We start from the raw sequence: 18,402 nt of genomic DNA on the forward strand, positions 1-18,402 counted from the left end.
GATTGCAACCAGTTGATGGTGTTCTTTGAACTTTGTGGAGTGCTCAAGATTTCAAATATCTGATAAAAATCTAAATGCCTTAGTTACCTGCATCTACCAGGGTCAAGAATCTGTCTGATCACTGAGGTGGGTGCTGGAGAACTCTGCTCTCCTTATAAGAATTACTTGGCTCACTTGCAGTCAACAATTGATGAAATATTTTCTTTATCATTGCTGAGTGATGGAAGTTGTTTGGGGAAAAAGTTCAACTAAGGGATATATCCTGCTTCAGAATTGGAGCAAAATTACAAATGCAAGAGTTCTGCTCAAGATGATTCTAGCAAATGTGTGTGATACCCTTTGACTGCCAAGCATGAGGCTATTCTTTTAGTCTGTTTGGTGGTCTATAAATGTCAGACATGGCCTGGAAGGACTCCTTTTGGATCAGACTGACTGTTTTGCTTTTAATGCCTCGAGAGTCCTATGTAGCTTCAAAATAATGCCAATTCTGTTTCCTTCATCTTAGAAAGTATGTACCACAGAAAGAATATATTTTTCTATACCTTCAACAGTAGTGAAAGAAAGTGATAGAAAAAATCTAGGAGAAGAGAGCTGACATACTAGAAATTTTTAAAATTTTCTAGAAGGAATAAAAATATACCACAAGCATTTCTTGAAATATTTAAATAGGCAAAAGCATACAAATAGGCATCTATTAGTGAAATAAAACCAGAGCTGAGTACTTCTTTAAAGTCTTGTATTACTATGTTTCAGTATTAATTATTAGAGAAACGGACCATTTCAGAAGTGTATGTAACCCTGCCTCTTATGTCAGGCTTGCCTTAGCTCCTGATGACATGTTCCAGATGTGCCCAGAATAAGAGACCTATTTATTAAATATAAAGAACATTTCTATTAAAATTATAATAAAAAGCATCTAAGAAAGGTATACATTTTCCATAGTGTCTGATAATGTACTTACATTTCTTTGTGGTTTTTTTTCAGGGAAGCCACAAAAGCAGGCATCCCATCAAAACACACGGAGCACAGAATCACAGACACCTCTTGTATGAGCGCTGGGCACGGTGGGGAATGTGGTACAAATATCAACCTCTTGATTTAATCAGGTATTAGTACTTGGAAGATTTTCTCTGGTACAAAAAGCCTGGCAACAGTGTGCTAACTATATTCATCAATTCCTTATGCTTTCCTATAACATTTAGATATTCCCTATTATTGGGTAGGCTGGAGTTCTCAAAGTTGCTTATTTTGCGTGGTCTTTTGTAGATTAATTCCAAATGAGTCTGCCTAAAGAACATGTACTTCCAACTGCTCAACAATTTGCAGTGTGAAACTTAAAATACAAACCCGTAATGTGGTCTGCTGATGAGAGACACTTGGCCCTTGTGAGAGCACCTTTGAAAGCAGACTCTTATCCACATGGACAGTCAGAGTTACCACATGCAGAGGACTTAAAATACAATCCAATTTTAACCTTTCCATGTGGGTTTAAATAACTCTTATTTATGTCTTAGACTTAGTGTCATAGGTTACCAAATGTAAAATAGAGAAATACATATAATTTAAGTTAAATAATGATGATGTTTGGGTTTCACAGTTTTCTCCTCTGACATTGAATACCAGAGATTCATTTTCCTTGCTGTAAGTTTTTATTCCTGATCTGAATCATAACTGGTTATTGGTGGAGCTAAGCATGTGCCATGGGGCAATTTTATACTGTTTCATCCTTGATTGACTTTCTGATCACTGCTATTTGATCTGTTCTGGCAATTGATACCCAAGTTTTGAAGAATTAAAGTTCAGTCTTCAGCTTGTGTTTTCAGAGCATTTTTTTCACTAATAGTAGTTGGAAATATGTCATATTATCTATGTATGATTATCTATCATAATTTTTTTTTTAATTGAATACTTAGGTCATACTAACTTACCTTATCCCTTTCCAGATTTTTTCCATCTATGTACATCCATCTGTCTGTCTATCCTCTGTTTAATAATGTTGCTACTACTCCATCTACTTAGTCATTGCAAGAACATAGCAATTACAGAGTCACTGCAGTTATATCCTTGTTCTCATAAATCTGCAGTTAGTGTCAGTAAAATATTACGCTAGCCTGAAAAAAAAACTGTTTGGTAAAGTGACAATTTTGCCAGAAACTTGTCATGATAGTTCCTTGGTAGAATTATTCTACTGCTGTGACAGTTGAGATAGAGAGAAATCACCATAAAATTTAGTTTTAAGCAATATATGTGTTTCCTTTTCATGTAGGCGATACTTTGGTGAAAAAATTGGACTGTATTTTGCCTGGCTGGGATGGTATACTGGAATGCTTATTCCTGCTGCCCTGGTTGGGCTCTTCGTTTTCCTCTATGGATTATTTACAATGGATTCCAGCCAAGTAAGGTAAAATTCTATTTAGTAATATCTAACAGCCTATTGTTAATTAAGCACAGTCTGGCACAACTTAGATTGCTGTTCTTTTAAATGTTTTGCAGATATGGTAATAATGTAAGAATGACCTTAATAGAATATTGGGTTGTTGAGTCAAGTATTTACACTTTGTACATTTGTTTTGCATCAAGGCAAATATGTACTGCTGGCAGTGGCCATTCTTATCACTGCATTGCAGTGATTCCCACTAAGGAAAAACAGACCAATCTATAAGGACCAATGCTCATGTTGCAGATACTGCAGTAGTTGTTGATCTAATTAAAGCAAATGGGTGAAAAAACAGCCATATTCCGTCATTACCTCCATCTTCCTATAACTTCCAGAGTGTAGTACAGTTACTAAACTCCAACTTTAGCCTATGTCTTTTTTTCCTTCCTCATTAATAGTGGCAAAGTTGGACTCTAACAAAATTCTTACCTGTGTCGATGTAACTTGCAGCCAGGAGACTGAGCTTCAGGGAGATTGCAACCACATAAAATGAACCAAGTTTCAGGTTTCCCACTGTTGTGATTTTACTCTGGGAGGGGTTCTGTGTCAGTTTAGATGTTGTGATGAGGATGCTCAAGTGCTGACTGTATTTCTGGGAACTCTCTGAGGATCCCCTGTACTGCAAAGTATTCCATTAGCTGTTATCAGACAGTATCAGTATCTGTTCTTAAAATTGCAGCTGTTGCTCCAAGCAGTTTGGGTGCTTAGGCTGTATGTATACTTGGAGTCAGATTTAATAGATAATGTTGTTTCTCTGGCTTTAAGCAAAACCATATTATGTTTTATCTAAAGAGTTTTCTTTAACTTCTATTTCACAGTGAGTTATTATATTCTACAATGCTGTAATGAACACTTTTTTTTAAGCTTGCTTTGTACAGCAAACTCATGAGAAACCGTACTAATTCAAACCACATTAAATACAGTTAAATGCAATAAACTTAACAGCCAGGAAATGATGCTATCTTTAAGATACTGTATTAGGATTGTTTTTCATCATAAATGTCTTCAAAATGCAGTGCTTGTAAAGTCGAGGATCAGCCTGTTCTTAGAGCACAGAGTCCACAGCTGTTGAACTGTCAATCTTGTATTTGTCTCATGTACGGTGGCACAATTCCAACAAAGGGGGAACAAGGGGCCATAATCTGCTATTATCAAGGTATAGCTTAGTATTTCTTCCTTGTGGAAGAGAAAGATGTGTCATTGGCAACTGCCCAAGAGAAAGAACAAAATTTCTAATAAGTTCATTCTTTCAAACTGTAAGCTATTATGTGCTTTTCTATCATAGAATATCCTGGGTTGGAAGGCATTCACAACAAGGATCATTGAAGTTCATCTCCTGGGGCTGCATAGGACTGCCCCAACAATCTAACCATGTGCTTGAGATCATTGTTCAAATTCTTTTTGTACTCTGTCAATCTTGGTACTGTGACCACTTTGCTGGGGAATCTGTTCCAGTTCCCAGCTGCCCTGTGATTGAAAAACCCTTTTCTAACCTCTAACCTACAGCTCCTCTGACACAGCTTCATGCATTCCCTCTGGTCCTGTCACTGGTCACTAGAAGGAGAGGAAGCTGTTAGATTCCAGCTGTTAGATTCCAGCTGTTGGACTGCTGTGAGATCTCCCCTCAGTCTCCTATTTGCCAGGCTGAACAAGCCAAGTGATTTCAGCTGCTCCTCATATGGCTTCCCCTTTAGGCCCTTCACCATCTTTGTGGCCCTCTTTTGGAGACTCTCTTAAGAGCTTTATATCTTTGTTATATTGTGGCTCCCAAAACTGCACACCATATTCCAGGTGAGGCTGCACCAGCACAGAATAGAGCAGGGCAATCACCTCCTGTGTGTCATATGCTTCTCCCAGGAAGACTTGCAGGTACAACTCATTTTTAACAGAAAAACACAGATATTTTCCTTGCTGAAGGTTGCAGGGTGTTGTAAACGAGCACAGAGGTAGGCTAGCTTTTGAGGGTTTCTGTCCTCATTTTTATTCCCTTGGCTGCTGCTTAGTAGCTGCAGAGAAAACACAGACAAAGCACATTTGAGTGTGTTCCTGTGGGGCTGGTTCTACTGGGTCTCATCGTGAGGCACCTCAGTGTTGAGAGTGCCAGTGTGCCCCAGGCCTCCGTGCTCTGTGTGAGAAACAGGAGACTCAAAGTTAGGTAAACCCTCATATAAGCCCTGCATGCCTGCAAGGGAAGGTGAATATTCATATATTTATTGTAGCTATCATTAGCCAGTGTTCATTTCACAATGCTGTCAGAGGATGGGTTATGGCAGAAGTCCTAACCACGTGCTCTGTGGCAGCCCCACATCTGCCATCTGGATGTGTTAATTGTGTGGAGAAGGTGCTACCTGCCTTTGATTGTGTGAATGTGTGCAGTTCCTCTGGTCAGTCATGGCACAGCACTGTCCTGTCAGTGTGTTGCTACAACTGTGTTAGTAAGAGCAGCTGTGAACTGTGTGACTCAAGCTGATTATGCCTGGCCTGATAAAATATGTGTAGATGTTTTCTGTATCACCTTGTGTACTTAGGCAATTCTAAAGGCCACTGATAACAGATATTGTTGCCATATCCTTGCTGTGTTTTTTTTTACTTAGCCTGGAAGGTGTAAGTAAGGATTAGAAAGAAACTTTGTACCTAGAGCAGACAGGAGTCATCCATTAGGACTGCACACCTGTTCTTATTCTTTCTGTAGTCTGGGATTGAGAGATTATTTATCTGGTGTTTCTGCATTCTTTTAAAGAAAATTCTAAATAAGCATTTGTAAGAGTATTAAAATCTATCATTTGATTTTAAGCACTTCAGCTATCATCATACACAAATGCAGTTTTCAGCAGCAATCTGGAAGAAACAGAATTGGATATGTTACCTTAAAAAATCTGAACACAGGAAACCCAGTGGAAATTAGAAATTGAAAGACAATGTTAGAGCATTATGGCAATGTCAGAACTGGCATGTTGCCCCAGATTCAGTATTTTCTGCTGAACACTGTTTCATGTGAAACAGGTTTATAATGCCTGATATGAGGAATCCATGGCTGTTAGGAAGTGTTGATTTAAGTATGATAAATTCCATCCCAAAGCCCTATTTTTTATCTGTCTTTTGTACTACAAAGTCTGAACTTAACAGATGATCAAATCAGTTTTGCAGAAGGATACTTTGCTCAGTGATGTGTCTTCACCTCTCAGGTGCAGAAAGCTGCCATCAGCCCACTTCTAGTGGCTCCAGGCAGGAAACAATAATTTTCTTTTCTTTCCAGATATCCAGTACAGTTTCAGTAGCGAAGTAATAAGCAAATGCAGGAGCATGTACTGCCATGGAACCAAACCTTGCTTACCATGCCAGCCATAGGTTTTGTGCAGCAGTAATTCAAGGGTGATGCAGAATGATATCACATCTAAGAATTAGTTTGTCTTGCTCATGACTTGTCCAAGTGTCTGCCTGTGGTGCTCCATGCTCAGGGTCTGCTAGCAGTTGGCTATATATATATGTATTTGTATAAAAACATGATATAAATATAATATATAAATATATGTGAGATATATATATATACGTATCAGCCTATGTCAGGAGCCCATCTCATCTCAGCACAGGGCCATAATTTGCCCTCTGTGTATCAGAAGATTCTCTCTGTAGTTCATATCTCTTGCTGCCATGGGCAAGTTGGAAATGGAGAAGAAGGAAGGGTACCACCAAAAGGGTGCAAATATCCCCCTCTCATACTGACTTTTGCCTCTTGTCATAGTGTCTCTCTTCTTTGCTCAATTTCATACAAATGATGTCATTTGATTGAGATCAATGTAGACGTACCAGTGTTGTATATCCTCTGAATGTTGGTATCTTATAATAATTTAGAAAAATAGGCTGTAAATGCATTTGAAGGGTATTGAGAAATTTTTTGTTTTTCTGTTTGAGATATTTGGGAGAGAATTTGCTAGTGTGAGAAGTGTAACATGATGCCCAGAAATATTGTATACTACTCTATGGCCCATAGTGTTCAGGTTCCTGATTTGGGATTAGGCTTTCCAAGACAAATATTCACTTTTAATTTATTTTATTTGCCCAGTTTTGTGGTGCATGCATTGTTGACAAACAGAAAATATAAATGGCATAGCTCAGAAAACCTTGTGCATGCTAGAAGTGTTTTTATAACCTTTATTTTCCTTTCTCATACTAAAGCAAAGAGATCTGCGAGGCAAATGAAACCATTATGTGCCCTATGTGTGAACGCAATTGCACACTACAAAAACTCAACGAAAGCTGCATATATGCCAAGGTAATTATTGTGTTATTGCAATCAAGATGATTGTGGTTGTAAAATGCCTGCCCTTGTTTCTGCCAAGTTTCCTAAAAAGCATGTTTTTTTTCTCTACAGATGTTGTTTTCAGCCTTTGCAATGCATCTTTCTAATGTGGGAGTGCTCTAAAGTGATCTGGGGTTTTTCTAAAATTCCTTTCTGTGAGAATTTTCTTATAAATAAATTAATATTATTTTCATCAAGTTAATTAATTCCTCTTTGAGGGCTTCATAATTAAACTTTTTGTAAGGTTTTTCCTACTTTTCTCTGTAACTATCTTGTTACTCTGTTTCCTTTGCTTACTTTCTATTTGAATTTCTGCTCCTGCTTTGGTCTGTCAAACTAATGTGAAGATTTTATACAATTAAATATTTTGCTGCAAGAATCTATTCTTCAAACTTAAATAATCACACCAGAAATTGCAAAATACCTAGGTAGAAGAACAAAATGGAATCAAGAGACAGTAAGTATGTAGATGGAGAAAAGTGAAGAGGTTTTTTAGCTCATAAAAACCTTAAAATAGAAATGGTTGAGATTAAGTTTGACCTACCATATGACAAGAATTCTGGATGAAATTTTAGTCTGTCTGGACATGGACAAAATAGCTCAGTGTCTGTGAAACAAACAAAATGACTGGTGATGCATAAAGTAATAGTCTGGAACAGCAGATTTCAAATTATACTGGAAGTCAGAGTGTGACATTGACAAACCTTGGTAGAAGAAACATGCTAGTAGGGCTACTTATGAGAAAGCTTAGCTTTTGGTTTCTGATGCCAGTTGTCTACTCTGGGACTATTTGTGGCAAAAGATGAGGTGGCAGTATTGTTTTTTCCTGATGTGTTCATTTTATAATTCAGGTTACACATTTGTTTGATAATGGAGGGACTGTCTTCTTTGCAATTTTCATGGCAATTTGGGGTAAGTACATTTTTACTTTGTTGGTTTTTTTTTTATTTTTAGTTCACCTGACCCTTTTATATGATTACTTGACAAAGGAGATTTTAGCTCTGGATAAAAGTTAAAGAAGGATTATGATTTTGCCACACAAACGAATTTTTTTTCATTTTCATTAACTTAAATTTCTATGGTAGTAATGGGTAACACCTTTTATATAAATGTATGTATATAAACACGTAATGTAATGATTGTCTTTAGGGTCCTAAATGTCTTTAAGCCTGAATTTTATATTACTTAGGCCAAAGTCCTTTTGCAGGAAAACATGTGGGTAGTGTTACTGATCTTGAGCCAATATCAAAAACACATCTTGTAGAGGGTTCTTATAGAATAAATGAGAATGGTTTTATAGAAACTAATTAGAGGAAGGTATAGGAAAGGTTTGAGGTTAAGTGCTTACTGCAGTTAAGGTATTTCCATTGAAATTCTCAGTCTGAATCTCTTGTTATGTTCCCACTGCCGTCGCACACATCCTGTTGTGCAGCTCAAAGCCAAGCAGGGGTGCATCCACAGAGGACACTGCTGAGCAGGAGTTACCGAAAACAGTCCTGCCTCTCAGTGTAATAGTGCCATAAAAGACAGATTTAATGGGCCCAGCATTAAATCCTCAGTAGAATTAGCTTTCACTGCAGCTAAGAGGATTTTGCTGCTGGGAAATAGGGAAGAAGAACAGAACCAGAGATAACTGGTTCTACCAATGAACATGTTTGTATAAACACTGAGAAAATGACACTAGTTCACACACATAGAGCTGTCTGCATTCAAGCCAGAGTTTCACAGTTTTGAATTAAATGGTACACAACATCTTTATTTATGTAACGTGTATGAGTAAGTATTAAGGACTCAAAGTAAGAGCAAATGTCACAAATTTTGGAGGCTGGCATGGTAAAAGCAAGTAACAATGTACAAACAACAGCAAAACATCATATAGTTACATGGAGAACAGAAGCACATCCCCATACGTGCAAAAATTACGATTGGGTTGCTAAAAATTAACGGATTATAACTAAAGGGCACACTTTGATTAATTTCCTCCTTCATACTTCTTCATTTATTGCTAATCTTGCTATTACTGTCTTCCAATTAATAATGATTACTTTGAAAAATTCCTAAAATACAGTGCATTTAATGATACAGTTAGCAGTGCAGACAACAGAGGTAGCTTCCTAGCATTTCTTCATCTCTAAGTTCTCCTTCAAGAGAGCTCTTTCCATTTTCATCTGAGGGCAAGATTGAAGTGTGAGGAGTAATTTGCTTATATGACACTGCTTTACCACAGGAAAGATGGTATTATATGGGCTAAGGAAGGTGGAAGCTGAGGATTAAATATTTCTTCATTTCAAGCATCAGAGAGATATTCTTGTGTAATATGGGTTAATCTGTCTCAGATTTTCAGTCTGCTTCCAAACATGCTGCATACTGTGTTAGAAATCAGGTCCTGGCATTGATGGGACATAATGCTGTTTTTATGACTGAACTCAAAAAAAAGGCAAAATTGCATATATGGGATGAAATCTTTAATATTTAAAATAAATACCTGGTTTGCTCATATTCAGTATGACTGACATAGTTTCTCTCTGGAGTGTTATGTGCATGTAATTTACTCACATATTGAATAAAACCTCATGGCATCATTCACAGACAGTGAGATAATTCCATTCCTTCAGTGTGATCCACAGTCTCCACACTAATTAAAGTGTTTTAGCAGAGCATAATAACCAGGACATATCCCTCATGGGTAGTTTTCTCTGCACTTTATTTTGTTTGTTCTGTGCCTTTACAGTTGTTTCTTTTACATATTCTTTCTTTCTATTTAGACACATCTGGTAATTGCAAGCAGATAATCTATGCAATTATTTGCTTTATGTTGCCATAGTTTTACTCTTTAGCTGGAAAGAACTGGACCATGCTTTTTAGGATACCTATATATGTATCAGAGATAATTCCTTTCCTCTGTTGTTAAGTAATTCTTCTATCTAATATGTATTGACACATTTTAAATAATTTCTACAGATCCAGCCTGCAATTCAAACAACAGATCTGTTTGATGGAGGAATAGAAGCTTGTAATCTTTTTTCCCATTGATGATGATAGTAAGTCAGTGTAATCTAGTATAGGTTAGATGTAGCTAATTTTACTCAGTAATTCCATCCTCCCCAGCAAACTTCAAGTAATCCAAATTAAATAATCCAAGTAAACCTAATCAGTCTTGGCATATTCACTGAAGAAGGTACAGATGTAAATTTGGGAAAATAATGACCTGGGTCGTTTTTCAGATAGAAATTATATTAGGATGGAATAGTTTCACTTCAAAGTAGTGAAGTTGAGGATGTTTTTTTGTATTGATACTAAAATATCATTGTAGTCCAAGTCAAATGTTTCTCTGTTACATTGTTGACCAAAGTTACACAGCAGAATCTTACCTGCTCTTTTTCTTCGTTACTTCTAAGAAAGCAAGTATAATATCCTTCCAGGAAAAGCAGAGGTTGATCATTTAATTACAAAGTAGAGGAGTGATGCTCTGCTACTGAACCCTGCCTGTTGAATACTGGTGTGTCTTGTGATTTTTCCTTACTTTTCAAGACATTGTTTGCACAGTAATGGCTGTATGGTAACAACGGCCAGGTTGTTTTGGGAAAAATGAAAGGGATGTAGATAACAGGCAAGAATATAATCTGAAGCAAGCATTGCAATGAAGGGTGGGATGGTGTGATGTCAGCCATTGGAATGTCATCAGATGGGTACCCTGCATTGTCTTCCTCTGTCTTGTCTGCTGTGAGGCACCTCTGACTCTTATTATATGGTTCAAGAGAGTTGTCTTAGTGAAGAACTGAGGGAATAACATAAAAGTTTTTTTTATATATGCTTGAAAGATTTGAATCACTATCTGCTGGGTTTATCACTATCTGCTGAATCACTACCTCGTGGTTTAATTCAGCTGTCACTCACATGTATCACATGTAAGTCCAGTTAAATGCTTTTTAACATAGGGGAGAGGAAGACATGAGGGCCCTGATTCATTATTTCTGAAGATAACTCATGTCCTTCTAGCAACACCCATTCAGCACTCCCATGGGTGGTCAGCTTTCAAAGCTGCTTCCTAATCTGATGTTCTGGCAGCTTTCAGCTCTTGCTTTTAAGCTGGAAAGGGCATATTGCCAAAATTTATTTTGATTTTATTTTCTATGAGAAAAAAAAAGATGTGTTTGGCCTCTCAGTAATTGTTTAAATATTTAAAAATAAGGACCAGGAACATGATATAGATGTTTGGACTGTGATTGCCCTTCAGTACAAGTTTTTACATACTCATGGAGAAGACAAAAACAGTCATCTTTTTAAACCTCTTAAAAATAGTTTTGCTTCTGAAAACAGATGTAGCTTCGTCCCTAATTTTGTAACTGACATTGGATGACTAAAGAGTCTATTTTTTTTTTTCAGTTAATCAAGGTTTGGGAGAGCTTTTGAGCTATAGTTTTATACTTGCCCACAATTCTTTGAACAGGTTCACTGATACTACATACTATTTTCCTGATATTTCAGAGCTTAAAGAAATAACTTGTAAGGAGGAGATAGAGAGTTAAGAGACATACTGGTTAAGCTAAAATTTTTAAATAATAAATCAATGTCAGTTGAAAGCTAGTTGGGCTGGAGTTGATGGTATCCTAATAATTCAGTAAGATGAGACAATTTAAGCAGCCCTGTGCAGAAATAAGAAACACTTATGCAAAACACTTTGTGCTGTTCCTTACCTGGGTCACTCCTTGTGTCAGCATAGAGATGTCTGTGGGAAATAGGAATTTTCTGTGGGAAAATGACTCGGGCCTCTTTGTAGCACATATAAAATATCCAACCAGGCCGATTAATACAGATCCCAAAACGGCTCCTGCGGAGATGCCAGCTCTTACTTCTTCTTTGTTTTTCTCTGTGAGAAAAAGAAACAAAGATGAAACAGTTAAATGGGAATAATAAATCTATAAAACCAGTGAGTGAGACTTTTCAGCAAGGGTCTGAAACACTTTGCAAGCTATAAGTAAACCAGCCTATCTGCAGAAACTCTCTGCCTTTGTAAATGAAAACAGACATCTCCATCCTTGAAGTTTGGGGGAATAACGGGCATTTAGGAAAAAAGCCACTAAATTAGTTTTTAATCAAATACAAAGGTTTCAGTTTTAATTACTGAATCACAACTATTTTTTAATTAAAGAAAAAAAAACAGTAATCATTCCTTGGATGCAATTATTTGTAAGCATTTTAGACAGCAGTTAAAATTGCAGCCTCTGAATTTCAGTTTCTATGTGTGCAAAGTTAAAAATTCAGTAATGCTTCATGCACCTGTTTAATTAGCAGAATAAATGCATTTCTTCAAGATTTTCCCTCAAATTTCATAAAACTTTTCTTCAAGATACTCAGTTTTTCTTGGAAGTGAACGTGCTCTCCAACTCTGATTCCTTTTCAGTTGATGTTAGATAAAAATCAGGTGCCTTGTAATTATTAGCTATGTATTAACTATGATGGGAAGCATGAAAGTCTGATGATCCTTCAGTTCTTAGTACAAACTGTACTTTCAGTCCTGTGTTAAAAGCTTGAAAGCTAATTAATACTAAAAATTACTGTGCCTTCTAATCTTTTCTTTTCCTGAAGACCTGATTCAGAATAGCAGGATAGAAAAGTGCAATGACAATTTTATATTCCATTGTTTTCCCACGCATACTTAACTTGGTAATTAAATGCACAATGAGTAATTCCTTTGGAACTGTTTATGAGAAGTCATCTTTGGTCACAAAAATTTCTGAACTTTAATAAGTTGATGTGCTGTATATTTTAAATCTAGTTTCTACATATCTGCTTTGAAGGTCCATTCCAGTGAAAACAGGCAATATCTGTCACTAGGTTCTCCCACTCTGAGAAGTGTTAAATAATTAATTAAAGTGTAAATAATTTGAAAAGTACATGTTTTATTTCAGGTGAACTTCAGTTTTAGTTTGTACTAGGTCACTTGTAAATTCACATGTCTCATAAAGCCTCCAGTTCAATTTAAAAAAAAGGCTTTATTTCAGCATTACATAATTTTATTAAACCACTTGGATTTTAGTTAGATTCTTACCTTCATCGGCATCTTTTGGTGATGCAGTCGGAGGGTTGCTGGAATTATGATTTAGCTTTGTTGTCTGCTGAATGGGGTTGAAATTTGGGGTAGGACTGTCCTGCTTCACCATGGGTGATGTGAGGATGACACTGATGGGGAACAGTGTGGTGGGTTTGACTGAAGAGTTATCACTGGGAGCACTAAAGCCCCCGGGCATGGTATGGATGACTGTGGAATGACTCGGTGCCACTGTGGAAGGAATGTAGCTGCAACACTTTTGGTCACTTCAGAAAAGTCACCTGTTGTTCTAGTTTTGCTCAAGACACTCTGTGGATATTTGTGGCTGAGTTATTCCAATTTTTTTGACACATTTGAAGAGAAGGTGATGCTATCAGAGGGCCTCAGGGATCTGCTTTTTGCTCCACTGATAATTTCTGTTCTTTTCAATACATTCTCTTTGATATTGGCAGCTGCTGGTGGAGCATTACTTGTGGTGGAAGGACTTACTGTGGTAGTCATATGCAGAACTAATCTCTGTGAATTTAGCTGTACTGGAGACTGATGGTTTTTTGTAATTGAACTATTTCCTTTGCTTGTTTCTTTTACTTCTCCAGCCTCAGTCTTAATTCTGTTCCATTGCTGTCTTAAAAGCAGAAAAATGAGAGTCATTCCACAGGAGGGTTGCATGGTGTTGAGTTCAAAGTTTATTTTATAGAGAACCTGCAAGAAATTCACTTTTTAAAATAGTTTTATTTAACCAAACCAAGTTACTCATTGAAGATCCAAATAAGTTGGTAAAATAAGTTAGTGTTATACAATAGAAATCTCACTGATTTATCACTTGTTGATGCTGGAAACGTTATGTCCCTAATTGTTAATGACATAAGAATCACCTAAATTAATATTGATGATCAACAAAATTGATCTCATCTTGATCAATATCATTGCAATATTGATCTCAGTGTGCTGATGGAGATGTTGTAGGATAGCTCATGCGCTGTGCATCCCTTCAGAGGGACCTCAACAGGCTGGAGAGATGCACAGAGAAGAACTGTGTCAAATTCAGCAGAGGGAAATGCAGGGTCCTGCACCTGGGGAGGAGCAACCCATGCACTAGGTCAGTACAGGCTGACCTGCTGGGCAGCAGCTCTGTGGAAACGGAGCAGGGGGTCCTGGTGGATGACAAATTGTCCGTGGCCAGCAGCGTGCCCTGTGGGCAGTGAGGCCGGTGGGATCCTGGGGTGCATTAGGGAGAACAGCAGGTTGAGGGGGGTGATCCTACCCCTCTGGTCAGCCCTGGTGAGGCACATCTGGGAGTGAGTGCCTGGTGAGGCACATCTGGAGCACTGTGTCCTGCTCTGGGCTCCTCATGTCAAAAAAGACAAAGAGCTCCTGGAGTTGTTGAAAGGCTGAGGGAGCTGGGCCTGTTCATGCTTGAGGAGAGATGACAGAGGGGATCTCACCAATATACCTGGGAATCTTAAAGGGAGGGTGTTAAGAGTCTGCTTAGTGCCAAACAATAGGACAAGATGCAATGAGCAGAAATTAATGCACAGTAATTTTCACCTGAATATGAGGAAGGACTTTTCTCCTGCTTGCTCTGGAAGAGGCTGCTCAGAGAGGCTGTGGAGTCTCCCTCACTGGAGATATTCAAGAACTGCCTAGACACAGTTGTGTGCCATATGCTCTTGGATGACCCTCCTTGAGCAGGGAGGTTAGACCAGATGATCCACTCCCTTCCAGTCTTACCCATTTCATGATTCTGGAACAAAAGCTTCATTTCATAAGAAAATTCCATGGTTCTATAAACAGACCTCTTACTCAGAAGGGAATAATTAAAAACCATGTTGATAATTCAAATCCACGTTGCTATGGAGTGAGATCATGAAACATGTATGGATGGTGTTCTCAAGGCAATGTTTTCTGGGCAGACAGCAATTCTAAGAGCATGCTAAAGATTTCTGCTGCCTTGTCAAGAATTAGAATTTTTACAATTGACCTGGAAAGTTGATGGATAATGTTTTGTGGCCTTGAGCAGTGAGTGTCATATGAATGCTGCCAGGAGCAAATTGAAAACTAAATCAGTCCAGAGGTTATGAATGAGGCTGAATTTGTGTGCAAACTTCTTTTGCAGTACAAAACTGGAAACTGTGTATTAGGCATTAATTTTTCAAATTGAGAAAACCTCACCTTGAAGTCACATGATTGTAGTAGGTCTGCTGTTCAGCATATGTTGTTCAGTGAGGTTTTGGTATATTTTCTATATATGAAACAGATTGGGATGATCCAGTTTTTAGCTCCCACACATGAGCTCTCATATGACAGCACAGTAAATTCTATAATTAGTTATTCTTCAGCATCATTAATTATTTGTATGTCCATGTATGTGGGTACTTCACCACCTGAATGAGATTTATATCTGAAAAAAAGTAACTTATTTTTTTTGTCTTCAAGCCTCTCCTACTTTCTTATGCTTTCCCCTATGAGTGATTTTTTAGATGGTTTGTGTTTTGGTTTTTTTCTTTTTTTTTCTTTTTTAGGTTTTTTGTTGTTGTTTTTGTTTTGGGCAGGGAGCAGAGAGAATTAAGGACAGGTTTTATTAATTTGTTCGTTAAGGGGTTTTTTATTGAGTTGTGTATTATCCCCAGCTTAGCTTCTTTGTATGTAACTGTTAAGAGCAATGTGAAGAGCATATATTATATAAATGTCATGTATAGTTATGTAGATATAGGTATAATATATATAACTAATTATGATAACTAATTAGGTATCAAGTATGTATAGAAACCCAAAAATATATTAAACGTAGTACAGAAATACAGATAAAGGTAGGAATATGTGACCCTCCTGTTTATTTTGAGTTAGAAATCCTTCTTCTAAGCAGTTGGATTTCTAGAAGGAAGCAAATTTTCTTCCTATTTGAATTAGTTGTTTTTCAAGGAACAATTGGACAATTCTATGTTTTGTCAGGAGTCACACTGTAAGCAAGGTTACCTATCCTCAGTGGCAGACAACAGTGTTTTGGAAATTTGGAGTAATTTATTAGGTGTAATTATCTTATCCAAACCCCTAAGTATATGGAAAATCTGATTATGGTCTCATACCTAAGAATAATTAGAAATAATTGTCTAAAGAATTATTCTAGTAGCAAGACTGCTACAGTGTAAAACTGGTATAGCTGGGAATGAAGTGAGGTTCTTATTTGAACTGAATAAAAGGAGATAGCTTTTGGCTCTTTATTAATAGATATCATTGTGTATGTGCTTCCTTGTTTCTTCAAGAGAAGATTCTATGTGTTGAATAAAATGAAAAGCAAAATGATGAATTTAAAGGGATGGCAGTGTCTCATGTTGACAGGTACCTATTTCTGTACAGCTACTGCAGACAGCAAAAATATATTTCCTAGATAAACATTGTTAACTACTGTTTTAAATTTAACAGGGATTATCCTGAAGCTACTTGGAGTTTTCAGATTCTATGAGGAAAACTGTCAGCAAGTGGCTAATGATACGTTATATTTCTGATTTTCTTAAGATCTGCATGGCCCTTTTCCCCTCTGTAGTTAAAGTACAATTGTTTTCCACAGCAACAGTCTTTCTGGAGTTTTGGAAAAGACGGAGGGCTGTATTGACCTATGATTGGGACCTCATAGACTGGGAAGATGAAGAGGTAAGAAGAAACAGAAGTTTGCATGTAAACCATGCTATCAGCATGGTTAAAGTCTCGGTATCAATTGTGTATGTCAGTCATCTGAGTTTGTCATTCAGATCATATTTGTATTTATAGCACTAGTTGCAGAATACAAAGGTATGCTTGAGATTGTACAAGGATACTTTGCTTTTTGCAACTAACATTATAATTCCAATATAATTGTACATTTATTAAAAGTGTCCTTGGAAAAACTGAGTGCAAATACTTCCTGTACAGAGGACAGTAGCTGTTTCTGATGTCAGCACAGATGCCTTTCAGTTCCATGGTGTCTTGTTCTGGAAATTCTTGATCCTGCATAAAAATAGGACCAAGACAAGCAACAAGAGAGAAACTAGCTTTTGTATCCTTGGAGAAGCATAGCTTATCCTTGAATATTCTGCAATCAGCATCAGCAATAATAATTTTTTTTATTCCATAAATTACTAGTCCGCATAACTGTAGTTTACCTATATTGTTGACTTAATTGCATTTTAAGTCAATAGACTTCACTTGTTTTACAGCTTTCTGTGGATGGGTAGATAGAAGCTGGTGGCTATTTTTAATAAATGCTGTCACAACACATGCAACACCATTACAACTGGCCCTAATTTATAGTTTTGTTACCAATTTTCACAGACAATGTAGTGTCTAAGTCAGCGGTATGACCCTTGATTCTTTTTAACACTCTCACATAGTGGGGAAGGCTCCTGTGGTTTCTGTTCTTTGCTGCTCTCTGGCACTGCTTCCAAGGATTTTCAAAAGAGCAAATTATTTAGGTATTTGAGTTGCAGCATTATGAAAAATGATCTGTATCAGTATAATGTTCTACATGTATGTCTGATCCTTGAGAGAAATAAGTAATACAACAAATGGAATCCACCCTGTCGTTCCAGGAAGAGCTGCGCCCCCAGTTTGAAGCTAAATATTCCCAAGTGGAAAGAGTAAATCCCATCACAGGAAAACCTGAACCTTTTCAGCCTTTCCCTGATAAGCTCAGTCGACTGATGGTGTCTGTCTCAGGAATATTCTTCATGGTGATGTTTAATAATATTAGAACTGTTGTGTTGTAATTCGTCTTACTCTGATGTAAATAGCAACTCAGCATGAGTGCATTCATTAAGATTAGTGGATTTACGTAACATAAGCAAAACTGCTTGTCTGTCTTACTGCTTGTTCAGGGACCTCTTTGTTTCCCAAGATGGAATATAGTTATATTGGAAAAGAACAGTAAACAAATGTTGTAACTCATCTTGGTTTTTTGTTCTCTCAAACTCTGCTCTCCGAAACAAATATCAATCTTTAAAACACTTGTTTTATTATTTCAGCGGATATAATTTCAGATGTGATTCCTTTTGTTCTAATACCTCTGCTCATAAATACATACCTGTAGATTTCACTGGTCCTTACTGCAGTGTTTGCAGTTGTGGTGTATCGACTGGTAGCCATGGAGCAGTTTGCTTCTTTCAAGTGGTATTTCATCAAGAAGTATTGGCAGTTTGCAACATCTGGCACTGGAGTCTGTATCAATTTTATGATCATCATGTCACTCAATGTCGTAAGTCTTCTGTTCTTTTAAAGAAGCAATTAATTTAAAAGAGTAATTTTTAAAAGCTTACTGAGTTACCCATGTATTAGATTTATACATGGTAATGCTTTTCCAGGTAGCAGTGTCTGAAGCTAGTGTTGCAGTGGATTTTTCTCCTCTGATACAATGTTTGTTAATGTTTTTCTCTAAATCCTCCTTGATTTGTCACTGCACATCCTTGCTTCTGTCACCAGGTTACAAGAGTAGAGATTGCTGCTTTTTACGTTTGTATTTTTTTAATATTACCTTTTGCAGTAGATCTCTAATTGGAGTTTTAGTTGTAATTGTAACTACATTATTTTCTTGACTGAGAATTTGGTTTCTAGGTTTTTTTTGCTTAATGACTTCTTATTAAA

General features: G+C 37.1%; 2 protein-coding genes across 3 annotated transcripts in view; one reads left to right on the top strand and one right to left on the bottom strand.

Moving 5' to 3' along the window:
- ANO3 (anoctamin 3) overlaps positions 1-18,402 on the top strand; it is a 91,492-nt gene that overhangs the window by 54,403 nt on the left and 18,687 nt on the right. For both annotated transcript variants that reach the window (XM_066551166.1, XM_066551165.1), the window contains exons 11-17: positions 985-1,106; positions 2,267-2,401; positions 6,614-6,710; positions 7,589-7,649; positions 16,358-16,440; positions 17,355-17,495; positions 17,852-18,016. In XM_066551166.1, the coding sequence (XP_066407263.1) occupies positions 985-1,106; positions 2,267-2,401; positions 6,614-6,710; positions 7,589-7,649; positions 16,358-16,440; positions 17,355-17,495; positions 17,852-18,016 (804 nt within the window). The remainder of the gene's footprint in view (positions 1-984; positions 1,107-2,266; positions 2,402-6,613; positions 6,711-7,588; positions 7,650-16,357; positions 16,441-17,354; positions 17,496-17,851; positions 18,017-18,402) is intronic.
- Positions 10,184-13,458, bottom strand: MUC15 (mucin 15, cell surface associated). Its single transcript, XM_066552871.1, is given in 5 exon segments — positions 10,184-10,515; positions 11,435-11,462; positions 11,465-11,607; positions 12,790-13,032; positions 13,035-13,458. Coding segments are annotated over 5 exon segments (1,170 nt in total).

Source organism: Molothrus aeneus, chromosome 6 (assembly GCF_037042795.1).
Source record: "Molothrus aeneus isolate 106 chromosome 6, BPBGC_Maene_1.0, whole genome shotgun sequence".
Classification (NCBI taxonomy): Eukaryota; Metazoa; Chordata; class Aves; order Passeriformes; family Icteridae; genus Molothrus; species Molothrus aeneus.